The sequence below is a fragment of the Aulonocara stuartgranti genome (assembly GCF_965226115.1).
Source record: "Aulonocara stuartgranti genome assembly, chromosome: 3".
NCBI lineage: Eukaryota > Metazoa > Chordata > Actinopteri > Cichliformes > Cichlidae > Aulonocara > Aulonocara stuartgranti.
Genome location: NC_138941.1, coordinates 77,923,048 through 77,950,713, shown reverse-complemented (window position 1 = coordinate 77,950,713; position 27,666 = coordinate 77,923,048). Strand labels below are relative to the sequence as shown.

At 43.6% G+C, this 27,666-nt stretch overlaps 3 protein-coding genes and 2 long non-coding RNA genes across 9 annotated transcripts; 2 read left to right on the top strand and 3 right to left on the bottom strand.

The window, feature by feature from the left end:
- Positions 1-1,466: 1,466 nt before the first annotated feature.
- LOC309703701 lies at positions 1,467-14,903 on the bottom strand. 2 transcript variants are annotated; one of them, XR_014275950.1, is made up of 3 exons: positions 14,732-14,903; positions 2,076-2,129; positions 1,467-1,960 (listed from the first exon to the last, which is right to left on the bottom strand). It is a non-coding gene; the product is annotated as an uncharacterized lncRNA (long non-coding RNA). The 2 variants fall into 2 exon arrangements; XR_014275951.1 differs by lacking the exon at positions 2,076-2,129.
- LOC309703587 (uncharacterized protein) lies at positions 5,504-8,038 on the top strand. Of its 3 annotated transcripts, XM_082528502.1 has the most exons (6): positions 5,504-5,916; positions 6,179-6,307; positions 6,514-6,707; positions 7,204-7,351; positions 7,447-7,651; positions 7,732-8,038. In XM_082528502.1, the coding sequence occupies exons 1-6, from the start codon at positions 5,707-5,709 to the stop codon at positions 8,034-8,036; spliced, it is 1,191 nt and encodes a 396-aa protein (XP_082384628.1). In that variant the 5' UTR covers positions 5,504-5,706; the 3' UTR covers positions 8,037-8,038. The 3 variants fall into 3 exon arrangements, 1 of the variants encoding a protein (XP_082384628.1); XR_014275920.1 differs by lacking the exons at positions 6,179-6,307; positions 6,514-6,707; positions 7,732-8,038 and having other exon boundaries at positions 5,844-5,916; positions 7,204-7,558; XR_014275921.1 differs by lacking the exons at positions 5,504-5,916; positions 6,514-6,707; positions 7,732-8,038 and having other exon boundaries at positions 5,928-6,307; positions 7,204-7,558.
- On the bottom strand, positions 8,116-9,706 carry LOC309703658 (uncharacterized protein; the record flags this gene model as incomplete). Of its 2 annotated transcripts, none has more annotated exons than XM_082528600.1 (4): positions 9,526-9,704; positions 9,299-9,392; positions 8,924-9,117; positions 8,116-8,303 (listed from the first exon to the last, which is right to left on the bottom strand). In XM_082528600.1, the coding sequence occupies exons 1-4, from the start codon at positions 9,665-9,667 to the stop codon at positions 8,116-8,118; spliced, it is 618 nt and encodes a 205-aa protein (XP_082384726.1). In that variant the 5' UTR covers positions 9,668-9,704. The 2 variants fall into 2 exon arrangements, with proteins under 2 accessions (XP_082384726.1, XP_082384727.1); XM_082528601.1 differs by having other exon boundaries at positions 8,160-8,303; positions 8,934-9,117; positions 9,526-9,706.
- Positions 14,904-24,058: 9,155 nt separating the features above from the next.
- On the top strand, positions 24,059-26,005 carry LOC309703665 (uncharacterized protein). Its single transcript, XM_082528612.1, has 2 exons — positions 24,059-24,553; positions 25,440-26,005. Exons 1-2 carry the CDS (start codon positions 24,294-24,296, stop codon positions 25,708-25,710), a joined length of 531 nt encoding a protein of 176 aa, XP_082384738.1. The 5' UTR covers positions 24,059-24,293; the 3' UTR covers positions 25,711-26,005.
- A 43-nt stretch (positions 26,006-26,048) lies between these two features.
- LOC309703732 lies at positions 26,049-27,666 on the bottom strand. The gene is made up of 2 exons (XR_014275997.1): positions 27,165-27,666; positions 26,049-26,313 (listed from the first exon to the last, which is right to left on the bottom strand). It is a non-coding gene; the product is annotated as an uncharacterized lncRNA (long non-coding RNA).

The following is a 27,666-nucleotide window of genomic DNA, read 5'->3' as shown; positions in this document are numbered from 1 at the left end:
CGTGACTCCAGCCCAGCGTGTTCTCAGCCTGATTAGTGCAGGTGAAGAACATGCTTTTATTATGAAGGGGTCAGACTTCCTGCTGAGGCTCAGGGTCATGTGACTGACAGCACCTTTTGCAGCTCACCTGACGCCACAAGGTGTTTCCTTTTCAGGAGGATGACACCGTGCGAACCTCGGGAATCTCAAACAAAAACACATTTCTGTCAAGTGGAAACTTTATTGTAACCCCCTCTTTCATATGGCAGGTACAACAAGCCAAGTCTTCATCTAGGACCTTTGTTAGTCCAAATTAACCAATTAAAGATATCGTTTAACTTCTGAAAGGATTCTTTTGGAGGAGGCAGAGGACGTGACTCAATATAAAAACTTTGCATAACCTTTCATCCTTGTTCAGGAATAGGACGGAGGAGGATTTTGAATCATTTATAGCCAGAAAATCGTCTAAATAGCTCCATTTGTAGCATTAATTTTGCAACTTTGCGAACAGACAGCCTAGTCTAGGGCCTAGGGCCAATCTCTGCTCTCGATGTCCAAACTGGAAACCAAATAGTACAGCTCTCATTGTAAGTGTCATCACCAGAGGTTCCATAGTCAGAATAAATAGCATTGGAGATAACGGGCACCCCTGATGAGTGGAACGCTCCAATGTGACGGGTTTAGAAACTATTGTTTGTTACAAAAGTTGAACCCATCTGAGAAAATGATTTCCAAATCCATATCTTGGGAGAAGGTTAAATAAATCTGACCAGTCTATTCTGTCCGAGGCCTGACGAGCGTCCAGTGATAATAAAGCTGCATCGTTAGCATCACATCTCTCATGAATTATATGAGAACCCTTCTTATTTTGTGAAACCCTTGATGCTTTGGTACAAAGCGAATCAAATGTGGGATCCAAGGCTCTGATCTTCATGCTAAACATTTAAAGTATTTTAGTGTCAACCCCCGTCAGACTCTAAATGATGAGTGTTCTGCAGGTTTAGCAGGTTTCTCAGTACTCACTGCCTGTCTCACAGTGGGTGGAGAGCCTCCGTGTGATATGCTTCTACATACATGTTAAAAAGAGGCAATATTCTTTCTTCTGGGAAGGTTTTGTAAAGTCAGAAAGCCATCTGGCCCAGGTGCCTTACCACACAGCAAATCCAACATGTCCAAATGAAGACTGTCAGATTTGATTTCAGCTCTTTTAAAGTCTCTTTATAAGTTAATTTAACTCTTATTGGAGAGTTGGAACGTTAACTCTGACTTAGTGTTGAATACCAAATCTGTCTGGAGTTGATCATTCAACACTTATTCATGCTAACTAGGTGTTAAGAGTTTATATACTAACCCCCACAGAGGATTTTAGTTTAACTACATCAGAGTTATCTTCTAATTCATTCTGTGAATTTTACTGTTCTGAATTTCTAGAAATTCCTTTGGAAATAAACATTATTGCAAAGACGACTGCATCAGCTGAGGCAACATGGTGTCCTGTGAGCTCAATTTTCTTTTAATCAGAAAAGGTCAGACACAACAAAAGCCAAGCAAAGCATCAAACAAAGGAAAAATAAAGACAAGTCAAATGTCCAGCCAAAGGATTTATGGGAGACTCCATCAGGGATGGATCGAGTCAACCGGAGCCACAGCTGGACTGGCCAGAGTGGCAACAAGCTCATCAGACCTCTGTGTTGGGCAGGTTTGGGGAGTGTCTGTGATGATAAAGCCACGACTCTGAAGACGACTGCAGAGTTTGGTGCAAGATGCTGCGTCCTTGCAAAACTCCTGCAGCTCCGAGAAGCTCCAGAGTCGACCTTCCCTGGAAAACAGCTTCTGGGAGGCTTTAGCTCTGGAAGCTTCTTGCTCCCTCTCCTGTGCTGTGCCGTGTTTCAGGCACACTCCGCTCAGGTGATTCCAAATGAACAGCTGGGGCTTGTTGCACAGCAGGCAGTACACAATGTTTTTCTCCATGTTGTTTGGACTGCAAATACAAAGAGAGAGACAAACTCTGCACATCACTTTATAGCACCAGTAGCGTGTCTCGGTATGATGCAAAGCTAGCTATGTCGCTACACTGGACACAGAGCAGTACCTACTTTAAAACTGAACCTTTGTTGATCCTCTGCTGTTTCTCCAAAGCACACAATGTTCTGCACAAAGACATTTAACTTTAGCACATGTATAAAACATGCACGCACACGAGCAGTTCGTTCAGCTAAAAGAAATGCTTCATAGAAACCATTTCTACAACCAGCAAACGCAAAGAAAACAAGCCATGACTAAAACAGCAGTTACGTAAATGAGCAGAAGTTGCTAAACAAACAAAACTGAACCAGAAAGTCTCCAGACATCATGTAACCACTGTTTGACAAACGGTCCTACCGTAGGATGATGTTACAGTGATGTCTGACAAACCATCCCACTTAACCGAAGCTGCAAATTCGATAGTTTTGTGCCAAAAGCAGATGGCGTTTTCACTTTAAAATGAACAAACATTCACAAAGGCTTAAAACAATATAGTATCCAAGTCAATAACATGCTAATACTTCCAAGTATGAACACGGAGTAGCGTTAAATCACCCGGTGTTCCAGATTAACTGGTGACGGTGGAACAGATGGTGGATTTTTTAATATGTTGTTAACAGCAACAAGACTGGCGGAGTGTGTCTGAGGGAACCTCACAAATGTCACAGCAACACACTGCAGTGGAACCCCGACTTACGAAATTAATCTGTTCCCGACGGTTTTTTGTAAATCGAAGCAGCCATCGCGCCTTTTGAGTGCTTAGATGCTGGCTGGAGACGGAGTTCTTGGTGGCGGAGGTGGTGGAGGCTGAAGAAAGCATACGTATGCATGCATACATACAGCACCACCACGGGGGAAACTGGCATAACATTAAGGTGTAAAGTTGTTGATTTTTTAATTCAAAGATTAATCAGGCTTTAAACATCAGGAGGTAGTGCAACAGACACTGAAGTGCACATTAAAGACCAGAGAGAACATTATTTTTATTAACAAAAAGTTTTAATCCACCAACAGCCCTGACATCTAAAACACTACAAGTAAAAAAGAAAGGCAACAAAAAACAATTCAGACATTTTTACACAATTAGTAACACTTCAGCTTTCTTTGTAATGTCTGCTTGTATTTTAAGAAGTATGGCATTTGGGTAAAAACATTACCAATAACTCAAAATTAGAGGAATAAGTGTATATATGTGTCAGCTGTATGCATGCATACATATGCTGCATGTAGGCACACTTTCACCTGAAGGTTGACTTGTTGCTGGCCTCTTTGTGAAAAATCTATCCAACGACGTCTGTCTCCGTCTACTTTTCAAAATGGATCTGAAGTGGGAGATGTCAACAAAATGCTCTATAGCATGAGCGGTAAAGTTCTTTTCAGGGTGATTGTCCTTGATATCGGCCGATGGTATGACGGCCTCCTCCTCGCTGAATTGTTGCTGTACTGATGAGTGCAGCATCGCCTCCAACTCTTGCAGCTCTGCCGTTGACAGCTCCTCTCGATGTTCATGCACAAGGTCGTTTATATCCTCCTCGTCAACCTGCAGTCCCAGGGCGGTGCCGAGATTTACGATCTCCTCAACCTTGACTTCAGGTTGAGGTTCCCCCTCAAAGCCTTCAAAATCTCGAGGGGCAACAGCATCAGGCCACAGCTTCCTCCAAGCAGAATTTAGCGTTCGACGACTCACCTCCCGCCATGCCAAAGAAATCAACTTGAGGCATGCAGCGATGTCGAAATGATTTTTCCAAAACTCCCTGAGGCTGAGCTGCGTACTCTCTGTTATGTCCGAACACCGTTTGAACATGTGTTTCGTGTACGGTCTCTTTAAATTAGAGGTCACTTGCTGGTCCATGGGCTGGAGGAGAGGGGTCGTGTTGGGAGGGAGGAAGAGAACCTTGATGAACGAGAACTCCTCCAGGATATCGTCCTCGAGGCCAGAGGGGTGGGCGTTATCGATGATCAGAGGGCACTTCATGGGGAGCTCGTTCTCCTCGAGGAACTTCTTGACAGCAGGGCCAAAGACCAAGTTGACCCATTCGACAAAGAACTGTCGGGTCACCCAGGCCTTGGGGTTGGACCTCCACATAACCTCGAGCCTCTCCTTTAAAGTTTTTGTGTTTCTTGAAGGCACGCGGATTTTCTGAGTGGTACACTAGGAGTGGCTTGACCTTACAGTCCCACTGGCATTAGCACACAGGGCGAGGGTGGAGACGGTCCTTCATGGGCTTGTGGCCTGGCATCTTTATTTCCTCCGCGGTGATGTACGTACGCCGCGGCATCTTTTTTCAGAAGAGGCCAGTCTCGTCACAGTTGAATACCTGCTGGGGGATGTAGCCTTCTTGATTTATAAGTTCAAATTTTTTAACAAATTCTTCGGCAGCCGTGTGATTGGAACTTGCTGCCTCGCCGTGACGCACAACGGAGTGGTTGCCAGTCCTCTTCTTGAACCGATAAAACCACCCATGCGATGCCCTGAACTCTGGGGAGGTTAGGGGTGCCTCCTGCGAGGACGTCGATGCCGTTGGCTGCTCATCGGAAGCTGCCTTACTTACTAAATCATTATAAATTGAGGACGCCTTCTCGCAAATGACAGTCTCTGTGGGGGTATTGCCAGTCTCTCCCTTGTCTTTAATCCAAACAAGGAGAAGCCTTTCCATCTCGTCGTGTATGGGGGTCCTCCTTTTGGACATGATGGTGGTGCCCTTTGAAGGTTTACCTGCTTTGATGACTTCTTTTTGTTTTAGAATTGTTCCTATGGTCGAAGGATTTCGGCATACTCGCGTGCAATAGCACAAAGTTTCACACCTCGCTCATATTTATCAATAATTTCTCTCTTTGTTTTCATCGACAGTACTTTACGCTAGGGCTGGGTTTTTATAATCGATTCATCGATTAAAATCGATTCTGGCTTGGATAACGTAAAATCGATTCATTAAAATCCTGAATCGATTTTTAATATAAATTTATTTTGCCCGAAATGCCAGAATCTCAGGTGACATCTCACAAAATTTCAAGAACCACCAAACAGTAAATGAGAGCAGGTACAGGATTCTGCACATAGACTTAAACACACAGCGCGACCCGCGGATCAGAATCAGTTAGATGGCGCCTTTCTCACAGTCGGGGCTGAAAGCCGACAGCTCGCTGATTCTGATCTGTCGGCGGGTCGGCGCTTTGTGTTCACGCCCTTTATGCGCTGATTCTAAAGCTGTTAGTTTGATGTCTCTCCAAACAATATTGACCGAACCAGCAGCAAAAGAAGATCCAAACGCTTCACATAAACATCGTCATGAATTCACTTTTACTGTTTTGCTTCCATCGCGATGCGCAGCTCTCTCTCTCTCTCTCTATACTTCAGGAACAGTTTCCCTTTCTTCATTATTCGCTTGCTTGTTACGCACAAGTCTACTGTTGCTTACAGCGGTCCGTGTACTTTTCGGTATTTGAAGTTTCGTTTCAGAAAGTATAATTTAAAAAAGAAAATGAGACACTTATTTAATTCTCAACTTAAAAAGCTAAAATGAAAAACGTAAAACAATTGTTTTTTTCATTTTGTCCTTTCGCACATCAGAAACGAAAAACCCAAGAAAAAAGAACGAGAAAGGGCCCTTTATTTATTTTGTCTGAACCGGAAGTTTTAGTAGGTCAACAACCTGTACAAGTGATGCGCAAACTTATGGCAAACACTGTAGTGTGGACATCATGACGTTGGAAAAATACTCAGACGTGATCATGGAGATGGCAAAACAAGGCCTGTCATCGGAAATTATATCAGAGCGTCTGTCATATGAACACGGGGAAGTGAGAGGATTTTCTGCGAGAAATGTTAGAAAGTTTTGTGCTGAGCAAATCACTAGCTGTCGACTCTCGGACACACGGTTGGAGCTTGAGGTGACACAAGCTATAAATGAGGTAAGGTACTTTCTTCCTTCACCTTATGACTGTGTATGGTTGTCTTAACTGGGTTGTAAGGGGGTTAGTCTAGACTGTGTGCGCGCGCCCGCGCGTTTTAGCGTCTTGCGGGTGGTGGGTAACGTTAGTTATTTTAAAGATGTCTCTCACTGGTATTTGTACAGTTAATTAGCACAATACTTTAGCTTTACACATTTGCTTTCAGAATAAGCTACTTTACATTTGTTGTTCTAGTAGTAGCATGATCTTTTATTTTAAACAGGTGGGCCCAACATATGGCCGCAAAATGATGAAGGGCTATCTGTCCACAAAAGGGGTACATGCTGCAGAGGGACGAATTGGGTCAATTTTAAGAGAGGTGCATCAACCTTATCATGAAGCAAGACGCCAGGTAGCCTATGTTATTTAATCTTCCACTAGAACTGTATTCCAATGTTCTTTGTCATATTTGTGATATACATCATGTAATGGTAGGGCCTAATTCTGTTTAACAGATGTACGCCCTGCTTTAACAGTTACTTGACTCTTCCTCAAACGTATGATCAAATCTGCCTTTATCCAGTCAGCTGTCATTTATTTTTGTGATTTTTTTGTAAGGGAGCTCGGAATCTTAATCCCACACCGTACCATGCTGAATGCATGGGGCACAAGGTTCACCTGGACCAAAACGAGAAACTTGTAATGTTTGGAGTCACCCATGTTTTAGCTGTAGATGGATTCAGTAAAAAGATTGTGAGTCATTCCACAATGCCAATCAAAAACAACTTGAGCATCTATGAATATGTTTTCAGGTAATACAACCTCTCAAACCATTTATTTCATCTTAAGTGTTTTGATGGACATGTTAGTCATATTGGACATGAGCTGCACCCAAATTTACAATATTTGAATTTAAATTAGACATGCAACAGATGGGTCTGGTTATGTTCCTGAATATAATATATTAAGAACTTACCAAACATTTTGATCAACATTTTCTATTAATGTAAAAATAAATAAAATGGAATTGCACATGAATCATTTAACTACTTTATTGCAATTAATCAGTGTTCATTTATGAATGGAACAAGGTTCTTGGATTTCCACATATCTTTCAATTGTTCTGACATACATCTAAAGTCTGAGCATGACAGTGACATTGCAAAGAAACTTAAGAAATATATGTTGTCCTACTACAACTAAAATATTACCCAAAAAAAACATGAATGAATACATTCAAAATAATAACACCTTTGCTGGTCTTAAAGCAAAATAGTTAATAAATGTTCTTTATTTTTCCTGTACCAGACCTGCAGTGATCACCTATGGTATGTGGGACCAGGTGCGAGTAGACCATGGAAAGGAATTTTATTTAACACTGTTCATGCAAGAGATGCTGTCACATCATCGCTTCAATCAGGAGAGACTGCCTTATTTACAGACCTCATCCACAAGAGTAAGATTTAAGTACCATTAACATCAGCTGAAATTCTTATACTATTACGTGTACTACTACGTACATTTAAGACATGTTTCTTTTAACTCTTTTAGAACCACACAGTTGAAAGGATTTGGCCTGAAATCAACAACCGTGTCAACTACCCACTAAAAACTGCCCTACTCCAGCTGATGGACCAGGAGGAGATAGATATGGAGGATAACCTTGTGCGATACTGTGTGTCCAATCTAACCTGTCAGCTGTGTAACATTGGTCTTGCAAGTGTGGTAGAATCATGGAATGCTCATAGAATCCCAGGTAAAAAAAAAAAAAAAAAAAAGTCAGATTGCTTACAACCCTGATAATGAACATTTAAACACCTCCTCTATTTTTTACAGGAAAAGGCATACCAAATCACTTTGCAGAACATGGGTGTAAAAGAAGAATTTCTCCAGAGCTCTTGCCAAATGCACTTGAAGCAGCAGACCTTTACAGGCAGCACTTGGGATCTGCACTCAAAGAATATTCGACTTTTGGAGTTGATCCCTTCACAACCGAACAGGACAAACTTAGAACAGAGAGTCATTTTGCAGAAAAATATCCTGATATTTCACATTTGTTTTTTAGAGCCGTAAATGGTGACTTTATGCCATACAAAGAAGCTCTGCTCTGTCTCATAAACATAACTCAGAGAAATGTATGAACCACTGCATCTGTAAACTGTACAGAACAGACAAAAAAAAAAATCAACTGACTGTAAACATTTGTGTGTACACACTACATTACTCCTCTGCAAAAAAAGATTTCAATACAGAAAATGCAGCTGTTAGACCAGTAATTTGTAGAACTCCGTTGTTACTCTCCCTGCATTTTGCACAGTGCTGTGATGTCTCTTGCCACTGTTCCACACATGTCTTGCAGCCAATAATGCTTCTGCAGCACAGTGAGAACACTGGATCCTCAATGATGTCTGCAAAAGTAAATCAGATAAGTGAGACTGTTATCCATTTATGTTGAATTTAGTTCAAACTATAGGTTCAAAGTCAGTCTTGACATAAATTTACAGACAGCATGCAGAATATTTTTGGTTATTCTGTAATTCCTCTTGTTCACGCTGTTCTGAGAAAGTCCCTGTCTATATTTTTGTCTATAATTGATGAGGGGCAAAATCAGTACATTTTCTCAATTAGCAAGCAAGAAAAATGAAAAAGTTACAGGTACTTGATTCAATATATGCAACTACAGTCCCATTTTAAATGTGAACTTTTTAGTTTTACATTACTGTGAACAGTGTACCGTCACCCATACTGACATTGTAATCAATTTGAAAAGCTATACTTTCATAGTCAAGATTGCAAGGAGAACCCAAATTAAATGTGCATGTAAACTTTTGAATGTTATGTTACAGTAGACCTGCATCTTGATTGTCTGTGCCTAAGTATTTAAATGGACACTGCTGAATAAAGAGCCTATGTTTGGTAAAAAAATGTTTGTCCAAAGTAATGATTGAATGTGGTTTGACATTGTTTTAATTGTAATTAAAATGTTAGTGTAGATGTAATGTATTTACTAAGCAACATTTGAACATACTCATACAAACCACGCAGCTAAATCCCTCCTTGAGTGTCTGCAGCTTGGGGGTTGTGACTTTCTGGGCAACTGCAAGATCAGTGAGCTCTTTGATTGCTGCTGTGACAGCTGGCAGACTTTGAGATGCCAACACCAACTCTTCTATTTTGTCACTCACTTCTCCCAAACTGGCACTGTCATCATCTTTACGGCTGCTACAAATAAAAATGGATAATCAGATGTCAAAGCTACTTACTGGCTTAAAGAAACATCACATCACTTACTGATAGATGATGATTTATGTAGTGATGTCTTACTGCTATTATAGGATTTAAATCAAATTAATTCTTCTATATTGATGTTCATCCTATAGTATATACATATTTATTCACATACCTCAGTTTCTTCCTCTTTGTTCCCTGGAGGCAATTAAAGTCTTGTTCAGGCACAGCAAGAATTTTTCGTGCATTTTGTCTCCAGTACTGTGACCCTACAGATGAAAAACAAAACCAAAGAAACCTGTTTAGAAGCCAATACCATATTACCCAATAAATATTACAAAGAGTCTGGTAAGACATGTCTCTCCATAAGATATGGGCTTTAGCTGTAATATTATGGCTCACCTGTTGTGCCCTCCGACTCCAGAATTGCATTGCCCTGTGCATCTGTCAAAATTATTGGGTTGTAATTACCAATGGCATCTTGCACTTTTCCTACTATCCCTTGAAGCGTAGCCTCAGACTCCAGGAATCGTACAACCACCATTCTATTGGGAATCAACCTCCCACCAACTACATCTGCAAAGTACACTGATCTGTAAAACAAAACATAATAATTTTACATATCTTGTAAAAGATATGTAAAATCTCCATTGCCGAAGCTGCTGCATTGAGCTGCGGCCGCAAGGTGGTTGGTGCCTGCCGTGGTGGTAATCCCCGAACCAAATGGTGGACACCAGAGGTGAAGGGAGCCACCAGGCTGAAGAAGGAGGCCTATCGGGCTTGGTTAGCCTGTGGGACTCCGGAGGCAGCCGACAGGTATCGACAGGCCAAGCGGAATGCGGCTCGGGCAGTGGCTGAAGCAAAAACTCGGGTGTGGGAGGAGTTCGGAGAGGCCATGGAAAAAGACTTTCGGACTGCCTCGAAGAGATTCTGGCAAACCGTCAGGCGTCTCAGGAGGGGAAAGCGGTGCTCTACCTGCACTGTGTATAGTGCTGGTGGAGCGCTGTTGACGTCGACTGAGAAAATTGTCGGGCGGTGGAAGGAATACTTCGAGGACCTCCTTAATCCCACTGACACGTCTTCCGGGGAGGAAGCAGAGTCTGGGGATGAGGGGTGTGACCCACCAATTTCCGGGGGCGAGGTCACTGAGGTAGTTAAACAACTCCTTGGTGGCAGAGCCCCTGGTGTCGATGAGGTCCGCCCCGAGTTCCTGAAGGCTCTGGACGTTGTAGGGCTGTCTTGGTTGACACGTCTCTGCAATGTTGCGTGGAGATCAGGGGCAGTACCTGTGGACTGGCAGACCGGGGTGGTGGTCCCCATCTTCAAGAAGGGGGACCGGAGGGTGTGTTCCAACTACAGGGGGATCACACTCCTCAGCCTCCCCGGGAAAGTCTATGCCAGGGTGCTGGAGAGGAGGGTTCGTCCGCTAGTCGAACCTCGGATACAGGAGGAACAATGCGGTTTTCGTCCTGGTCGCGGAACACTGGACCAGCTCTTTGTCCTCTCGAGGATACTTGAGGGTGCATGGGAGTTTGCCCAACCAGTCTACATGTGTTTTGTGGACCTGGAGAAGGCATTCGACCGTGTCCCTCGGGGCGTCCTGTGGGAGGTGTTGCGCGAGTATGGGGTGTCTGGCCCATTGTTACGGGCCATTCAATCCCTATACAACCGTTGCAAGAGATTGGTTCGCATTGCCGGCAATAAGTCGGACTCGTTCCCGGTGGGTGATGGGCTCCGCCAGGGCTGCCCTTTGTCTCCGGTTCTGTTCATAATTTTTATGGACAGGATTTCTAGGCGCAGCCAAGTGGCGGAGGGCTTTCGCTTTGGTGGCCTCAGAATCTCATCTCTGATTTTTGCGGATGATGTGGTTCTGTTGGCTTCATCGGGTGAGGGCCTCCAGCTCGCACTGGAGCGGTTCGCAGCCGAGTGTAACGCAGCGGGAATGAGGATCAGCACCTCCAAATCTGAGGCCATGGTTCTCAGCCGGAAAAGGGTGGAGTGCCCACTCCGGGTCGGGGATGAGTTCCTGCCCCAAGTGGAGGAGTTCAAGTATCTCGGGGTCTTGTTCGCGAGTGATGGGAGAAGGGAGCTGGAGATCGACAGACGGATTGGGGCTGCGGCTGCAGTAATGCGGACGCTGCACCGGTCAGTCGTGGTGAAGAGGGAGCTGAGTGTAAAAGCGAAGCTCTCAATTTACCGGTCGATCTACGTCCCTACCCTCACCTATGGCCACGAGCTGTGGGTAGTGACCGAAAGAACGAGATCGCGGATACAAGCGGCGGAAATGAGCTTCCTCCGAAGGGTGGTTGGCCTCTCCCTTAGAGATAGGGTGAGAAGTTCGGCCATCCGGGAGGGGCTTAGAGTAGAGCAGCTGCTGCTCCACATCGAAAGGAGCCAGCTGAGGTGGTTCGGGCATCTGGCAAGGATGCCCCCTGGGCGCCTCCTGGGCGAGGTGTTCCAGGCATGTCCCACCGGGAGGAGGCCCCGGGGCAGACCCAGGACACGCTGGAGAGATTATATCTCTCGGCTGGCCTGGGAACGCCTTGGTATTCCCCCGGACAAGCTGGAGGAGGTGGCTGGGGAGAGGGAGGTCTGGACCTCTTTGCTTAGGCTGCTACCCCCGCGACCCGACCTCGGATAAGCGGATGAAGATGGATGGATGGATGGATTGTAAAAGACAGCAGGCCACAAATCCATTCAGTGATTGCTATAGGCAAATTGTACTAAAACAGCTTTGCTATTCTTAACAATTCAACTATCCATGCACCTTATGTTTCTTTTTATTTTGCCTGTTCTGTAATTTAATATTCAAGAACACAGACTCATCCTACCTCTGAAATGTTTTGGAGGACATAGGGGAACTTGAAGTAGCCTGCTGTGAACGTGAAGGTGCAGACGCTGCCACAGCTGGTGCTCGCATAAATGCAAAACGCTGCCCGCTGGAACCTGCTGTTGGAATTGACTCCATGTCTTCTCCGTGGACTTCATAGTGACCTCTGGGTGTAAGGTCTAATGCGCTGAAAACACCAGAGACCGCACCGGGGAACATAGCCACGTTTGAATCATCCGTGATGTACAGAGTATGCGCGGATACCTGTTTAAGAAAAGTTTCCGTAAATCACGTTGCTCTGCTAACATGTTACTCCTGTGCACACGGTTAATAGGCTCTAAAGGCTTACTTATTAGCTAGTAGCCGGTAAAAGTCAATGAATAACTATTTACACATTAGCACATGTGCACAATTCACATATTAGCACAATGAAGACGGCTAGACATAGTATTAGTAAAAGTAGGCCTACATGAAATCACCAAATGTTAACGTTAGCCGTTCCGCAGTAAGGAAGAACAATAACGTTCATAAAAAAACTGCTGAAAGCAAAGTTTGCGAAGTTTACATATCTACCTGAAAGATGCGACCCAGTTTTTCTGCAGTCATGTCTTCGTCCCGGAGTGTCACTCTCTTAGTTTTCCTAAAAACAACGTAATGGTCCATCCTCTGTTTATTCCAGTGTAACTTTAAGGCCGTCGATCTCTTGTGTGGGGGACGGTGTGCGCGCGCCATAAAAAAACGCGCAGAAGAAGTACTTCCCGTTTCAGACATTGAAAATGCGTCTATTTTTTTGTTTTTGCGCTAGTATACTTTCATTATTTGAATCACGAAGAAATCCAAAAAAGCACGTCTAATTTTAAGTGTATGACGGCTATTTGTTACCACCGAATGAAAAAACAAGTTATTTTCGCCCATTTTATTCTTTATCAAAAATTTAAAAAATGAAAATTCTTTTAAATATCGTTTTTTCGTTTTGGTTTCTGAAACAAAACTTCAAATACCGAAAAGTACACGGACCTACAGCGCTGTCAGCCGCTGTTTTTTTCCCTTTTACATTCTTCCGAAAAGAAAACCTCATTTCTGCCGTTCAATACTGAACAAATTTAAACTTTTTAAAATTATTCAAAATGCAAAATGCTTAACCGTGTCTCTAATAAAACCGCTGTAACGTCAGAGGTAATGTTCATATGTTGATTAATGGTTTTCTTTCGTTTTTGATGTACTGCAGAATATTTTAATAAAATCCCAGAACAGGAAAATCACCTTCATGTTTTTCTGTGTTTTATCTTCAGCTACTTTGACACAAAGGCCTCTGCTGTGACGCTCACACCTGTGATAAAGTCTTGCGTGTGTCAGCTTCCTTTTTATTGATACAAAAATATGTAAATGTACTGATCTGAATTATATTTCTGACTGTCAAAATTTCCCAGATTTAAATCGAATCGAACTAAATCGAATCGATTCGGGACCTTGTGAATCGGAATTGAATCGATTCTAGAAATCAGTGACGATACCCAGCCCTACTTTACGCTTCATTTTGCTAGCTGCGTGGTTCAAGTGGAACAGCGAAGCGCAGGTGTCACTACCCGATCCGTACCGGAAACCCGATCGGTACCCCGCATGCGCGAAAGGTGTCTACTTCCGGTCGAAGCATTTTACGATAGTTACAGGTCAGAGTATCTGTTAAGATGTTAAGAATAACAAGTATCTCTTAACATGTTTCCGCTAATGAAACATTTAATATAATGTAGACAAAAATAAAAAAATTAAAAGATAGTGACGGATCGGGACTCCCGATCCTTACTGCGCATGTGCAAAGTCAGACCGTACAAATCGGTTCTACCCGATCCGTACCGCGCATGTGCAGGGGTTTTCTTCTTCTTCTGTTCCTTTAATGGCAGTGTACTCCCCAGTGTACGAGGATACCGCCACCTGCTGACTGAGCGAATGAACCCTATTGTAAACTGAATTAGCGTCATTACAAACGTGTGTTAAATTTGATTTAGTGATAATCGAGTGTGTTTATGCTTGTCTGTGTGGAGAGGATTGTTGGAAAAGTGATGATAATGTCTGCTATCACTGTCAATTGCCAGTAAACACTTCATCTGGCTGCTGAATCTTCACGTGACATATTATAAAGTCTGTATTATTAACTCTGTCATTAGGCGCCATTCTTCTTATTTTACGGCGCTGTTGTTCAATCGGGGGACGCTCTCTGTTGAGGAGAAAAGCAAAAATTTGTTGCGGATACGGATTATTCATTGTTTAAATGTCCTGGTAGTCGAAAAGGAGGCAGAGCTGCTGAGAAATGCTAGGAGCTAACTGGGCGCTAACCGTATCATTCAAATATATTGAATGTCGCAATGTTGGCAAAGAGAGGAAGTGACGTAAGATTTGCGCATGCGGGGTACCGATCGGGTTTCCGGTACGGATCGGGTAGTGACAGCAAGTACGGAAGCCAAGGGGTTGTCACATGATTTGGAAGGCACTGTGGGCATTGAAGGCTCAGCCAATCAGAGCCAGCGGATTTCGTTACGCGGGCATTTTGCCGTAACACGGGCAGAAGTATTGCCGTTCAGTGCCTTCGTAACTTGAACTTTTCGTAAGTCGGGGCTCCACTGTATTCTGCACTAGCCAAGTCGCTAGCATTAGCATCCATCAACCTGCAGCCTAAAGCCACAGTGTACACACAATGACCCGCATCCTGATGTGCGAATGACCGAACAACAGCCTGTACTGTGAGGTGCGCCGTGCACATTCATTGTAATGTTTACTAACCTGAGGCAGTGAAGCTGCTGTCAGCCTGGGTAACAAGTAGACGAAAACACAATAATCTTCTGTAAACCGTGAACACAAACGACACACATGCTGTGCTGGCGTTAGCTTCACAACAGGAAGTTCTTTCTGTGAAATTCTTCTTCTGCGCCCCAAAACACTGCTCGGTACCACCATCGCGCTCTGCGCCCTCTAGTGTCTGGATGTAGAATTGCATTTAATGCCTGAAACTCACAATCCAACAGGTTTTTGCAACGTTTTTAAATCACTGTAACGTTTGAACCGTTCGCTCAATTGAACCTAATACAATTGTTTCTGAAAGCAGAGACTCTGCGCTTTCTCTGCATTTAACTTTAGCGTGAATATGCATGCACAGTTTGTTCACCTGATAGAAAAAGTCACATATAAAATTACCCGATACTTGAAAAAACACCAAAGTTAGCAGGTTTACTCTCGCTGTAGTTTCTCCGTAGCGTTACATTCACCTGCACACACCCAGGACACCGGGTGTTTAAGCTGCTGCCGTCTGGCAGGAGGTTCAGGCTGCTGAGGTCCCGAACAAATAGACTCAAGGACAGCTTTTACAACAGGGCAATAGCCCTGATCAATGTAAACAGCTGACCTGACTGGATACCTCCCTGGACTTTTTAGGGGGAGGTAACAATGTTTAAAACGATAACAATAATATTTATATTTGTAACAAGGTGCAATAATAATTAATGTGCAATAATAACAGTGTGCAATACACATACACTTATTCTTCTTTTTTATACTAAGTTAATATACTGTGTTGTGTTGTTTGTTACGTTGTGATGTGTCATATCGTGTCGTGTTGTGTTATATGTAGTGCCGACGTAGGACAGTTTTTCCAATTTCATTGTACTACTGTACTATGTATGACTGTGCAATGACAATAAAGAGTTATCTTATCTTATCTTAAGTATGTCGGTTCTCAGTCATCCAGCTCAGCGTAGTGTAAGGAGCTGCTGATGGAGAGTCCCACATTTAGCCATATGGGAGAGTCCCCAAGAGGGTCATGGACCCCTAATCATCCTCTACCTAATCATATGAACCGAGGTGTGAAGATAACAAAGCCAGCAGACAGGGTGGCACCTTTGTCTCTCATGCACGAAGAGAGACGCCTCTGAAAAGGCCTCCAGGCCTCTTTAAGTGCAGTCACACCTGACAAGAAGGGATCTTAAAACTGGATTATAGATGTTCAACGATGGTCGTTCACACAGCACAAAAGCATTGCACATCTGCCTTTCACGAGCTGCCGTCTTCCAACAAAAAGCATTTACAATTCCTCATCAGCCGTCAAAGGGTTTCCTACAGCTCGCCTCCTGCCTCTTCACAGCCAGGGAGCTTCTAACGACCTCTGACCTCCTGTAGTTTGGAGTTATCAAAGTAACCCATGACAGTAATGTTTATGCTCCTCCTCTGCCTCACCTCGTGCTCTCATCCTGGGTTTGCATTGAAAGTATCCCCACCTAATCCCTTATCTATGTAATGCTGAGCTTGCTAAACCTTTTTTATACTTTTTGTTTTATTGGTGACTCCAGAACTCGTGCAGCTGTTAGTGATCACAGCAAGTTTCCCAACCCCAGTTTTAGTTTCCACTCACCCTTTATTTACAGACAGACATCAGTAACATTGTCAGCTCTGTCTTGCCTGTTGATGGTCTTGTTTTCACATTTTGGGGTTAATCCTTTTAAATAAACTATAAAAACAATCCATGTGTCAGAGCCTCGTTTGTGCTGATTAGAGTCAAGTTTCTTTATTTGTCACATGCACAGTTATACAAATACAACACGCAGTGAAATCTATCCTGACACGCTCCTGCACTGTGAAGGGGACAGAAGAACATGATGTTATATACATTAAGTATAGCAAATATACTTTGATGTATATATTATATACACTGTAGGTGTTGGAGCTGTTATCGATGAAACACTGTCCTTCTCCCTGCCGTCTCTCTTCATGAGATCCTCCACCGATGGGCCAAAGTCGGCTGTCATTCCCAGAATGGTCCAGGTCTCTATCTTACAATGAAACACAGACCGATCTCTGCTTCCTCCTCTGCCTCCTTCATCCCCTCTGAGGATCCAGAAAAGGCTTCAAAGACTCTACTCCCTGTCAAAATTAGGGCTTAAAAAGTTTTCTCCCCCAATAAAGATTAAAACCATAAGCTGGGAGGGCTGGGTTTGTTTGCTCTCACTGGTCTGATCGAGCATCCCTGACGTTTCACACTGGTTACCAGTTCTTCAGAGGGAAAAACACAGGTGGGAACAGGAGAGAAACAAGGCACAAGATAAACAGCTCCCCACGGGGTCACATGGGACTATTTCACACATGGTGTGTTCAAAAGCACATCATTAACCACGTACATTCTAAACCCTAACCAGCTTCACAACATCATTCACACTATATGAGGGTTAGTGTTGAGGAAAAGACTGCAGAAGCTGGTAATCCACAAGTGCACGGTGCTTCAGGAGACAGGTGGTCAGGAGCTGCTGAAAAGAAAGCTCACCATGGTAGGGACAGTGAGGAAGAACAAGCCTGAACTTCCCCCTCAGCTGGTATCAACCAGAGGAAGGACTCTCATCCAAATGTGCTTTCACTGACACACACACTCTTGTGTCATAAGTTCCCAAGAAGAATAGAAATGTCATCCTGACATCTTGTCGTCCTACACAAAGACGCCGCTGTCAGCACCACAGAGGACAGGAAGCCTCTGATGATCCAGGACTACAACAAGAACAAAGGAGGCGCTGAGAGCCTTGATAAGGTTTCATCCATCATACATTTTATTTTTATTTATGTGAATCATAGCATTTTTTATTGTTATATATAATATATATAATTATATATATTATTTATTATATTATATATATATAGATTCAATATTGTTCCTAATCTCTTATTTATTGTTCTTGTTATTACAGCTTAATGGTACAAACACCTGCAAGTGAATGACAGCACGCACACACACACACACACACACACACACACACACACACACACACACACACACACACACACACACACACACACACACACACACACATACAGCACAAATTAGTTCTTAATTAATTAAGTAAGTAAGTAAAAGACAGCAAAGGAGTCGACCAAAAAGTCCACAGGGAACTTCTCCTGGTTTGGCAGCTTGTTGCTCTGAGCTGCTGCTGCTGGCTTTCTGCTGAGCTTCACGTCTGAACTGAGCAACCATCTCAGAGATGAAGGTGTTGACCCTCAGCTGAGGTCGAGTGTAGAAAGTCTCTTTACACATGGGACACTGACAGCTCTGATTCATGTCCCAGTGCTGACTGATGCAGGTTTTGCAGAAGTTGTGTCCACATGGTGTAGAGACTGGATCAGTGAACACATCCAGACAGATGGAGCACAGAAACTGATCTTCAGATCGCAGATTGCTGGCAGCAGACATGTCTGCACTCTGAGAAAGAAGAGAAACATTTGATTCAAAATTCACTTTAAATTTCATTTTACAAAGAGAGAAACAAGCGTCAGTAGTCTGAGGAGCTTGGAGAGAAAAGCGTCTGGACTTCTTTGAGTTTCTTTTCATCACAGAAGCTTCTTCACCTCATCCTCAACACGGACCAAGGAATGAATACTGCACTTTTGGAAGAACCCCTGATAACACAACACTGAATATGCCACAGTCAGACTGATGGCAAACAATAACACAGAACCTTTTTTGCCCCACTGTATATTCTCTTGCTTCACTATAAAAAGAAGAGACTGTGAGAAGTCTAAATGCCTCCACCTGTGGCCTTACCTGTCTCCCCGGCACCACCCACTGAATAGCCAGGCACTCCTTTTCTACAGTGTTATACCTTCTCTCATGCTACATATGTGAGAGAAAGGCTAATATAGAGCACTGGCTGGGACGAAACGGCCCCTAGCCCTCGAAGTCTGCAGGACAAATGGGAGTGAAAAGTTAGGAGTGGGGAGCAATGGCTCCCCACAGAGAGCTTTCTTCTGCAAAAATGCTGCCTTGAATGGCATGACCCACTCTCCACCCCTGGGGCAGTACACGCATCCCCACGTAATGCCCCAACAGACTACTAAACCCCGGCCAATTCCTGCCCCAAAATTGGGGGATGCAAAAGTCGCAGGCTAACTGCGGCCTTAATTCTATGCATTTTGTCCCTTCCCTTCTCCTTTGTCCTTCCTCTGAATCATGTCCTCTTCCTCCCTCCTTCTCTCTGTTCCTCTTGTTCTTTGTCTGTTGTTAAAGCTGGTGTGAAGTGTTCAGTGTGGAGGTGACTGACATGATGTGAATATCACAGTGACATAACAAATCCAAACCTTCCTTAAAGGATGATGGAAATAAAACCAGACCTGATTTAAATGTGTCAGATCTTTAAGGTGGCCTCCTTGTGCACCTCTGGACCTCCTCCAGTACTGCTGGACTGATTTACTGTTTCTTATAGATTTTTTCTCACTGAAACTGGGAAAAAGTATTTAAAAATGCCATCTCATCAGGTTGTCTGGCAAAACTCGTGTTTTTAGTGTAATAAAGTTTTTTCAAGCTGAAATCTGCTGTTCTATATTTGAGTCAGAAAACCATATCCAATAATGATTTCTTACATTAATTCAAGTATTTCTAAGATAGAGACTCAAGAGACATAAAAATAGAAAGTGTAAGGATGATCAGATGAGCAATGATCATGTCTCAACAGGTTTATTTTGTTCATAGCAGGAGTTGAGGAATCGCAGAACAATGATACATAGTTAATTGTAATAAAATATGGGTCCTTTATTTTATCGTTGCTGTTTTTGATGGAAACTCCTCATGTTTTGCAAAAACACTGTACATGATGGAGAGAAATTGACATAACTTTTGGATTCAGCACCCTAAAAAACATGAAATTTACCAAACATCTCCCATGCAGCTGATTTTTCACTTCTCTTTGTGAAACTGGACCATGTGATGTTACATGTGTGTCAATATGAGACCAGACTGGATACATCTGATGCTCCTCTGTCTGCTCCTACAGGACGTCTGACGAGTTCCACAGAAAGGAAAAAATAAAAACCCAAATTCCTCTGGTGGTAAAACATGGTGAAGAGGAGCTGGTGGATGAAGAGCAGACCCTCTGCTAGCTTTTTGAGGTTCACACAGTTTAAAGAAGCTTTGATCTTCCTCTGTCAACAGCTGTTACATAATTTCCTTCCAGATCAGAATCAGAAAAGGGTTTTATTGCCAAACATTGAGCAGATTTACAACATTAGGGAATTGCTGTGGTACTTAGTGCGAAACATACTGCAAGACAACACTTTAATCAAAAATTAGTGTCAGAGGTGTCTCTATTGTTGGGGCTGGTGGAGGTATGAAGGCTGCTTGATGGCTCATAAAAAGGGCAGTAAAAGTCGTTGACGGTGTTGGCCAAGAAGAAGTTGTCGGCAGAGTCGTTCTCTGAGATCTGCTGCTGCATCTTGTCAGAGTGCTGGTGTTTAGCAATGTCCACTTCTTTACTGAACCTGTACTTGGCCTCTCTGTCCCTGTCTCTTTTCCAGCCACAGCTGTTTGAGTTTAAGAGTAAACCAGGGTTTGTCACTGTTATAACTCACCCTGGTGCGTGATGGCACGATGCTGTCCTCGCAGAAGTGGATATAGGAGGTGACAGCGTCCATGAACTCATCCTCATCTGTAAACATGTGCCAAGGTCCTCCAGCAACTTGTTGCTCCACAGTTTTTTAGTCCTCATGACAGGTTTGGAGAGCTTCAGCCTCTGTCTGTACGGAGCGATCAGGTGGATCATGACGTAGTCAAGGGATTAATAAAGTATTCTGATTCTGTTCAGTGTTCAGGTCTCTTCGCTCTCGCACTGCAGGCCTACTTGTTGTTTCTCGAGTATTTAAAGGTAGAACGGGACTATCTCAGTGCCATAAATCATTGATGGCATTGAGATAGTTTTTTAAATAATCTCTTCTTCTGTAATATAAGAACCTCTCCTGCTTTTAATGGTACTTTTCATTACTTCCTGGTGCATTCTCGTCCCAAACAGATGCTGACGAGCTGACACAGTCACATGGAAGAGGGAGAGAAATCTGACAAAACTAATGATTTCAGTGAACCTCATGTCTAACAATGACAGATGTATCAAATAAATAAAGATGAAAGTAACATGTGTCCTCTTTAGTTTTCTGTGTTACTAATACTCCACTGATCAGATGTGTGGCTGGATGAGGCTCCTAAACATGATGAAATGCCCACAGTGGGAGGCCTTTGTCATCACATGCTTGAACATGAATATGTTTGCATATGCTGAACAGGCAGTGGGACTGTATTACTACATGCTGTAACTGTTGGGTAGCAACCTGCATGAACGCCGTACTGAATATGACAGGTGTGGTTGAACTGCACGGACACTCTGAAGCTTCTCCTCTGGCAGGACAGGAGTGAGGCCTGGTCCTGTGAGCCGCTGTGAGGATGTACTCGGGGAAAGGTCACCGGCCTCAGGCTCTTCACCTTTTTAAAGACAAAGCAGTCATTTAGATAGAAGATTGGACAGTGTTCACCTGCACAAAGAGAAATTAAATGAAATGTCATTACTGACCAACACTCACAGTGTTTTCTACAGCTGTGGCCCAACATTTAGAGAACAACAAGTGTTGCTCTTCACACACTTTTAGATCTTTTTGTCAGATGTTTTCTGAAGGATAGAAACTTCTATGTTTCTACAGCATGTGATTGATTATATTTGCTCAGCTCTGAGTTCTAATTGTAGCTGATGAGAAATGACTGAACCATCCTAGTGACAGCTCTGGATCTTAGACTGTAGGATCCACAGGAAGTTTATAAAGATGATGACCCCGAGCGTGTTTCTGCTGTGCTGATGGATCTCCACGGAGCGTCCTGACTCTGTGTCACATGTTAGCTTCATGTGGGTCAAAGGTCAAAGCTGCTGACTGTCAGGAAGCTTCAGAGAAGATCAGACAAAAACGAAACAGAGCTGAAGATGAAGCAGATCTACATGTGACTGTTGATGGTTTCAGATGTGGATCTCTGTGCTGTCCACACACAGATGCAGGCTAATAAATACAAATAGAACAAGATAAAATACAAATACTATGAATAAATGAGTGGAGACTAAATGTAAGTGTGAGGTAGATGTATGTGCAAAGGAGCTGTGAGCTTGATATGAAAGATGACCTGATGTGCAAACATTACTGTTAAAACAGGTCAGCTGTCCAAGAGTCTGACAGCAGTGGGAAGAAGGAGTTGTTGAGTCTGGATGTTCTGGATTTTGAACTTCTGAACCTTCGTTCTGAGGGTAGAAGTGTGAACAGCCGTGTTGGGGGGATGTGGGGTCTTTGAGGATGGAGGCAGCTCTCCTCTGGACTCTGCGATGGTGGATGCAGAGGGCAGCGGGGTCCTGATCATCTTCTCTGCAGGCGTTTGGTCCATAGCAGTAGTGCTGCCGTACCATGCAGTGATGCAGCTGGTCAGTGTGCTCTCCACAGTGCAGCTGTAGAAGCTGCTGAGGATCTTGGGAATGAGTTTGTGAGGGATGACTGTATTGAAGGCGGAGCTATAATCAACAAAAAGCACCCTGAGGTCTTTGTTTTCCAGGTGGGAGAGGGAGTAGTGAGGGGCAGCAGCGATGGCGTCTGACGTGGACCTATTGGGCCGGTAGGCAGACTGCAGGGGGTCCAGAGTGTCTGGGATGTTGCTCTGGATGTAGGCCAGCACCACTCTCTCAAAGCACTTTGCAATGATGGGAGTCAGTGCGACTGGTCTGCAGGCGTTTAGTGGCTGGGCTTTTCTTGGGGAGGGGCATGATGGTTGTGGTCTTGAAGCATGTGGGGATAGTGCTCTGTGTGGGAGTCAAATTGTTAAATGTTGTCATTGTGTTACTTAAGTTTGTAAGTCTTGGTTCAAGCAGCCTGATCAAAGACGTTCCTTTGTCTCTGACCACCTCTCCAGCCAGTTTGTTGGTGGGGAGGCTGCAGTGTTTTCTTATAGGCTCATCTATGTGAGGGCTCTGTTTGCTGCTTAGTAAGCTTCCTGCTTTATCATCCTTTGTGGGCAGGAGGTCACACAAACGCACCCCAAACACACACACACACATAGGGCCTTATGTTTGTTGACCATAGGGGGGTTACAATGGGTGGTGCTTGTGTGTACTGTAACTGTGTTCAGTAAAAGGTCGTCTGTGGGTGGATTCAGTGCTTTCCTGACACACCGAGCGGTCCTCCCTTGCTAGCAAGTAAAAGCTGAACAGTGATGTTTGTTAGACAGGATCAGACTGAAGAGGGAACATAAGAAGAGTTTCATGCTGAACAGGACAGGAAGATAAGCTCCGCCCAGCAGCTGAGTCCTCTCTGCTGGTGTTGGACTGCAACATCAGGGAGTCTGCTTCCACATCTGGTTTCCACAGCTGGAGGAAGCTGTCCCACGAGCACGCCTACGCCCCTCTGTCATTACTGAAGTAGTGATGGTGTTTAATCAGTGTGAGACTGTTTCACTGGTCCAAGCAGAGATTTACATAAATGAGCTTTTATGAGTTCTTATATTATCTGATCAGGCCGTTTGCTCCTGTTAAAGATAAATGTGCATCGAACGTTGTGGGTATTCATGAGTCTAACAGTTTAAACCTGTGTGTGACGTTGTGTCCTTGAACGGCCCTGACAGACGGCTGTAGTCCATAATATTAATGTTTCCTGCTGACTGAAATAAGCAGCTGAGCTCTGTGAGGGCAGAGCTGCTGCTAACAGGTGAGTCTGTTACCTGGACTGGACTGAGTGAGCTGCTGTGTCACAGCTTTATCAGTGACACACTCAGCATGTGTGTGTGTGATATGTCACAGTGCTTGAAACACACATGAAAATATATTAAAGGTTGAATCTTTGTTCTTTTGGTTTGTGGAACAAAAATCGCGAGCGTAAAAAAAAAGCTGTAGTGCCTTTCACTGTGCAATACTTTTGTTAATATCCAACGGTGCAAAAGACTCACAATACTTGAAATGTGCAATTCCCTTGTATTCTTATTTACTCTATGATCCCTTCTGTATACTCTGTATTTATACATGTGTATATTATTATATATGTATGTATATATTTCAGCTCACATTCTGTGACTTCTGTCGGTGCTGTGCTATTAGAACCCACCCGAGGGACTAATAAAGTTTTATCTAATCTAAAAACTTGGTGTAGAAGTGCAACAAACGTAAGCCGGCTCATCTGATGCTGTGACGCTTGAAAAGGATTTGCGCGCCTACATCATTATTTACGGTTTAAATTGTGCTGCCTTTAGGTGCACCTGGTAAACTCAGGAATCTCTACTCCAAACCACAGCAGTTACGGTGTGTTCACACCGAACGCGATGGACGCGAATAAAACGCCCCAAACGCCCCTAATTTGACGCGTGTACATTCGCGTCTCAACGCGTGTCCAAGAAAAATCCATCGCGCGTCAATATTTTGACGCGCGTGAACCGGAAATGTGGGAGGAATGTGGGAGGGAGTTGTGCCAGACCGGTATCTTTGCAAGATGGCAGCTATCGAGCTAGCGCTTGAAGAGAGAGTCTCCCTTCTCTATGTACTGTGGAGAGCAGAGCAGCAGCGTAAAAGACGTCCTCGCCGTACCTGGGTCCATCAGGTCCTCCAGAGGCATGAGCAGTTTGGTGAGTTTCACCACTTGCTCCAGGAGCTGCGCCTGGATGACGGCCGATTCCAGCGCTATCACCGTCGGCCAGTTTGAGGACCTGCTTTCCCTCGTCGGTCCCAGCATCGCCCGCCTAGACACCAACTACAGACGCTCAATCCCACCTGCAGAGCGGCTGTCCGTCTGCCTGAGGTTAGTAAAACTATTTAATACGGTAGTCCTTTATTGATATCTGTGCTAATATGCTAATCCATCCAGTTATACACTGCTAACATGGATGTGCTATGCTAACAGTGAATGCTGTCGGTGTTTACTGAAAGCAAACTGTGGTACAGAGACGACTCTTTATAATATTTCTAGTGATACTCAGAAGCTCTCATCAAGTCCCGATTTAATTCGATTTATGCTGTTATCAGTGTTTGAATGATAGCATGGCTGTGGTGTCACATCAATGTATGCGCTCGGTGTTTGCTGATATCAAACTGTAGCATTAGGACCACTGAGTTAACCTTTGTAGTGATACTCACTCCTTTTTATTTAGACCTGGTTTAATTCTGGGATAGTTGAATATTTGTATATAATCCCTGCAGCTGTCAGACTCTATAGCAGGGGTCACAGCCTTTATTAAAACAGAGTTAGATAAAACTGAACAGTTTGGTTCATCTCTAGTTACATGGTTCTATCTTGATAAGCTGTCTTATCACAGATTAATTTTTCAAAAATATTAATGATTTAAGCAAGGAAAGGGCTACATGTCAACACACAACTCTTTATTTCTATTAATGTCTTACTTCATTCCTACCTGATTGACATGTTTAGGAATTGTGAGTGATTGGCTCACTGTAGTTGTGAAAGTTGCTACCAATCAAATTATGATATGTTAAAGTTAAAACAAAACACAACTGTTTTAGATATGATCTAATATACATTTTGTAATTATCCTTATAATTACAAAATGTTTTATGTAAGATTCATGTTTTGTGATTTAAATCTGACATCACAAAAGTATTTTGGAATTTGAATAATGTATTTTGTAACTGCAGTACACATAATACTGATTTTGAACAATTTTGTCCAGGTTCCTTGTCACCGGGGACTCCTTCAGGACCATCGCGTTCAGTTTCAGAGTCGGTGTGTCCACGGTGAGCCAGATCACCCCCCAGGCAGCGACGTCCATCTGGGACTGTCTAGTGGACGACTTCATGGCTGTGCCTTCACCTGGAGACTGGCGGTCCATCACAGAGGGATTCCAGGAGCGCTGGAACTTCCCTCTGTGCTGTGCAGCTCTGGATGGGAAGCACATCCAGACAAAGGCACCCCATATATCATATAGGAGACACACACTTTGATATACACTAAATATTCATTTCATTTCTTTTTTGTGGTGCCCAAATTTATGCACCTGCTTGATTTGTTTAAACAATTATTGCACACTTTCTGTAAATCCAGTAAACTTCTTTTCACTTCTCAAATATCACTGTGTGTGTCTCCTGTATGATATTTAACTGACATTTTTTATTGTAACAACCAACGATTTATACAGGAAAATGATGTCTATTAACAAGGTTGCCCAAACTTCTGCATCCCACTGTATCAGTATATTTTGTCATTAGTATAATATGAAATAAATTCTACATGTGTCAAGTTGTGTGCCAACATTTGCTGTGTAGTAGAACTGAGACATTAGTCATTATAAACATTTATTTGAAATAATATTAAAAGTCTCAAACAGAAAAACATTAAACATAAATATATAAAATATAAGAATTTACAGAGAGACAGGAATAAAAAGGACCAGCTGCTCTCCAGAGCAGGAACAAGGCTGAGGAGGAAATGCTCCATTGGAGACTGGTGTGGCCTCTTCAGGGACTCCAGGATGGCCAGCTCCACCGCCGATGGACCGTCCTGGGACCCGTCCCTCATCTGCCTCGGAGCCGTCCTCCTCTGTGGGCCTGTAAAACAGCACAAAACACAAAGAAATGAGAAGGCTGCTACTAGATTTTAATTTCAACATTGAAAAAAAAACAAAAACAATAACAGGATATAATCAGATTGGTTGTAGATATTTAGTAAAGGTGATCACAAGGCAATCCCACCGACTAAAAAGGTATCAGTGCTTGCTGTACATACCTGTGGGTGCAGCAGCAGGAGCTCAGGGACTGGGGATGCTCTGCTGCAGAATCAGTTCGTTCTATCAATACAGTATTAAATGTTAACAGGTTGGATATAATAATCGTAGAGTAGACAGTGGTCCCTCATTTATTGCAGGGGTTCTCAGAATAACTAGCCCCTGGTCACAGTTCTCACAATTGATTCTCAAAGTGCAAACCTTTGTAGATTGCAAAACGTAAAAGTATTATTATGCCGCGGTTTGTCTTCATCTGCCCGCCACTTTCGTGCGCCTTTTTCCCTCACGGTGCAGGTGTCTATTTCCGAATGAGGCTCATAGTTATGGGTGTTTTTGTGCTGTTTTTTCTATTGGACGCGATGGTTATCAAAACCAAACGTGATAAATTTGGCAAGCGCAGGAGACACGACACGGAGCAGATTTGTCAATCAGGCTGCAGAATGCAATGCTGTACTGTGCAATAAAAAATCAGCGAAAAAGCAAAGCAGTGACGGATGAACAGCGGGACCACTGTGTGCTGTTTATTAATAAACAATAAAATATATTCCTAAATGATAACATGCATAAAAGCAGAACGGTATTTGTACGTCAGTGGGAAAATAGCGGTGGCTTGCTAGCTTTTGTGCGGCTTCCCGGGTCAGTGAAAACTTTCAAAAGAGAAATGAATGAACTTACCAGGTTGCCCGATCGCTTCACATATCTTCCTCCAAGCTCGGTCCTTTTTATTCCTGTCTCGGTACTGAAAGCAGCTGGTGTTGTACAGCTCCGAGTTGTTTGCTACCGCATTGATTAGCCTTCCCCTCCATTGAAGTATGAAAGGCTTTGGCTGGATCTGCCCCTTTGACCTAGGTAACAGCCACGTCACCAGGCTCCTGATTGGTTGTCGCGGCGCGATTTGACGCTGGAGTTCAGATTTTTCCAACTCGAGCGGTAGACGCGAAACGCGCGTATGCACAAAGTGCAACACAAAAACTCACGCGCGTGGTTTTATTCGCGCGTCAAACGCGCCAGACGCGCTACACTGACGCGCGTTTCACGCGTTTTGGCGTTTTCGCGACGCAAATCTGCTTCCGAATTTTCGCGGGACCCGCAATCGCGCGTCATCGCGCCTTTCCATTGACTTTACATGTAAACCTGACACTCTATTCGCGTCCATCGCGTTCGGTGTGAACACACC

Bases quoted from the DNA above. Each gene is read 5' to 3' on its own strand.
- LOC309703665 (XM_082528612.1), top strand. From the start codon at position 24,294: ATGTACTGTGGAGAGCAGAGCAGCAGCGTAAAAGACGTCCTCGCCGTA. The intron at 24,554-25,439 runs GTTAGTAAAACT...AATTTTGTCCAG, and splicing joins CGGCTGTCCGTCTGCCTGAG to GTTCCTTGTCACCGGGGACT.
- LOC309703587 (XM_082528502.1), top strand. From the start codon at position 5,707: ATGACGTTGGAAAAATACTCAGACGTGATCATGGAGATGGCAAAACAA. The intron at 7,352-7,446 runs GTAAGATTTAAG...TAACTCTTTTAG, and splicing joins TACAGACCTCATCCACAAGA to AACCACACAGTTGAAAGGAT. The intron at 7,652-7,731 runs GTAAAAAAAAAA...TATTTTTTACAG, and splicing joins GAATGCTCATAGAATCCCAG to GAAAAGGCATACCAAATCAC.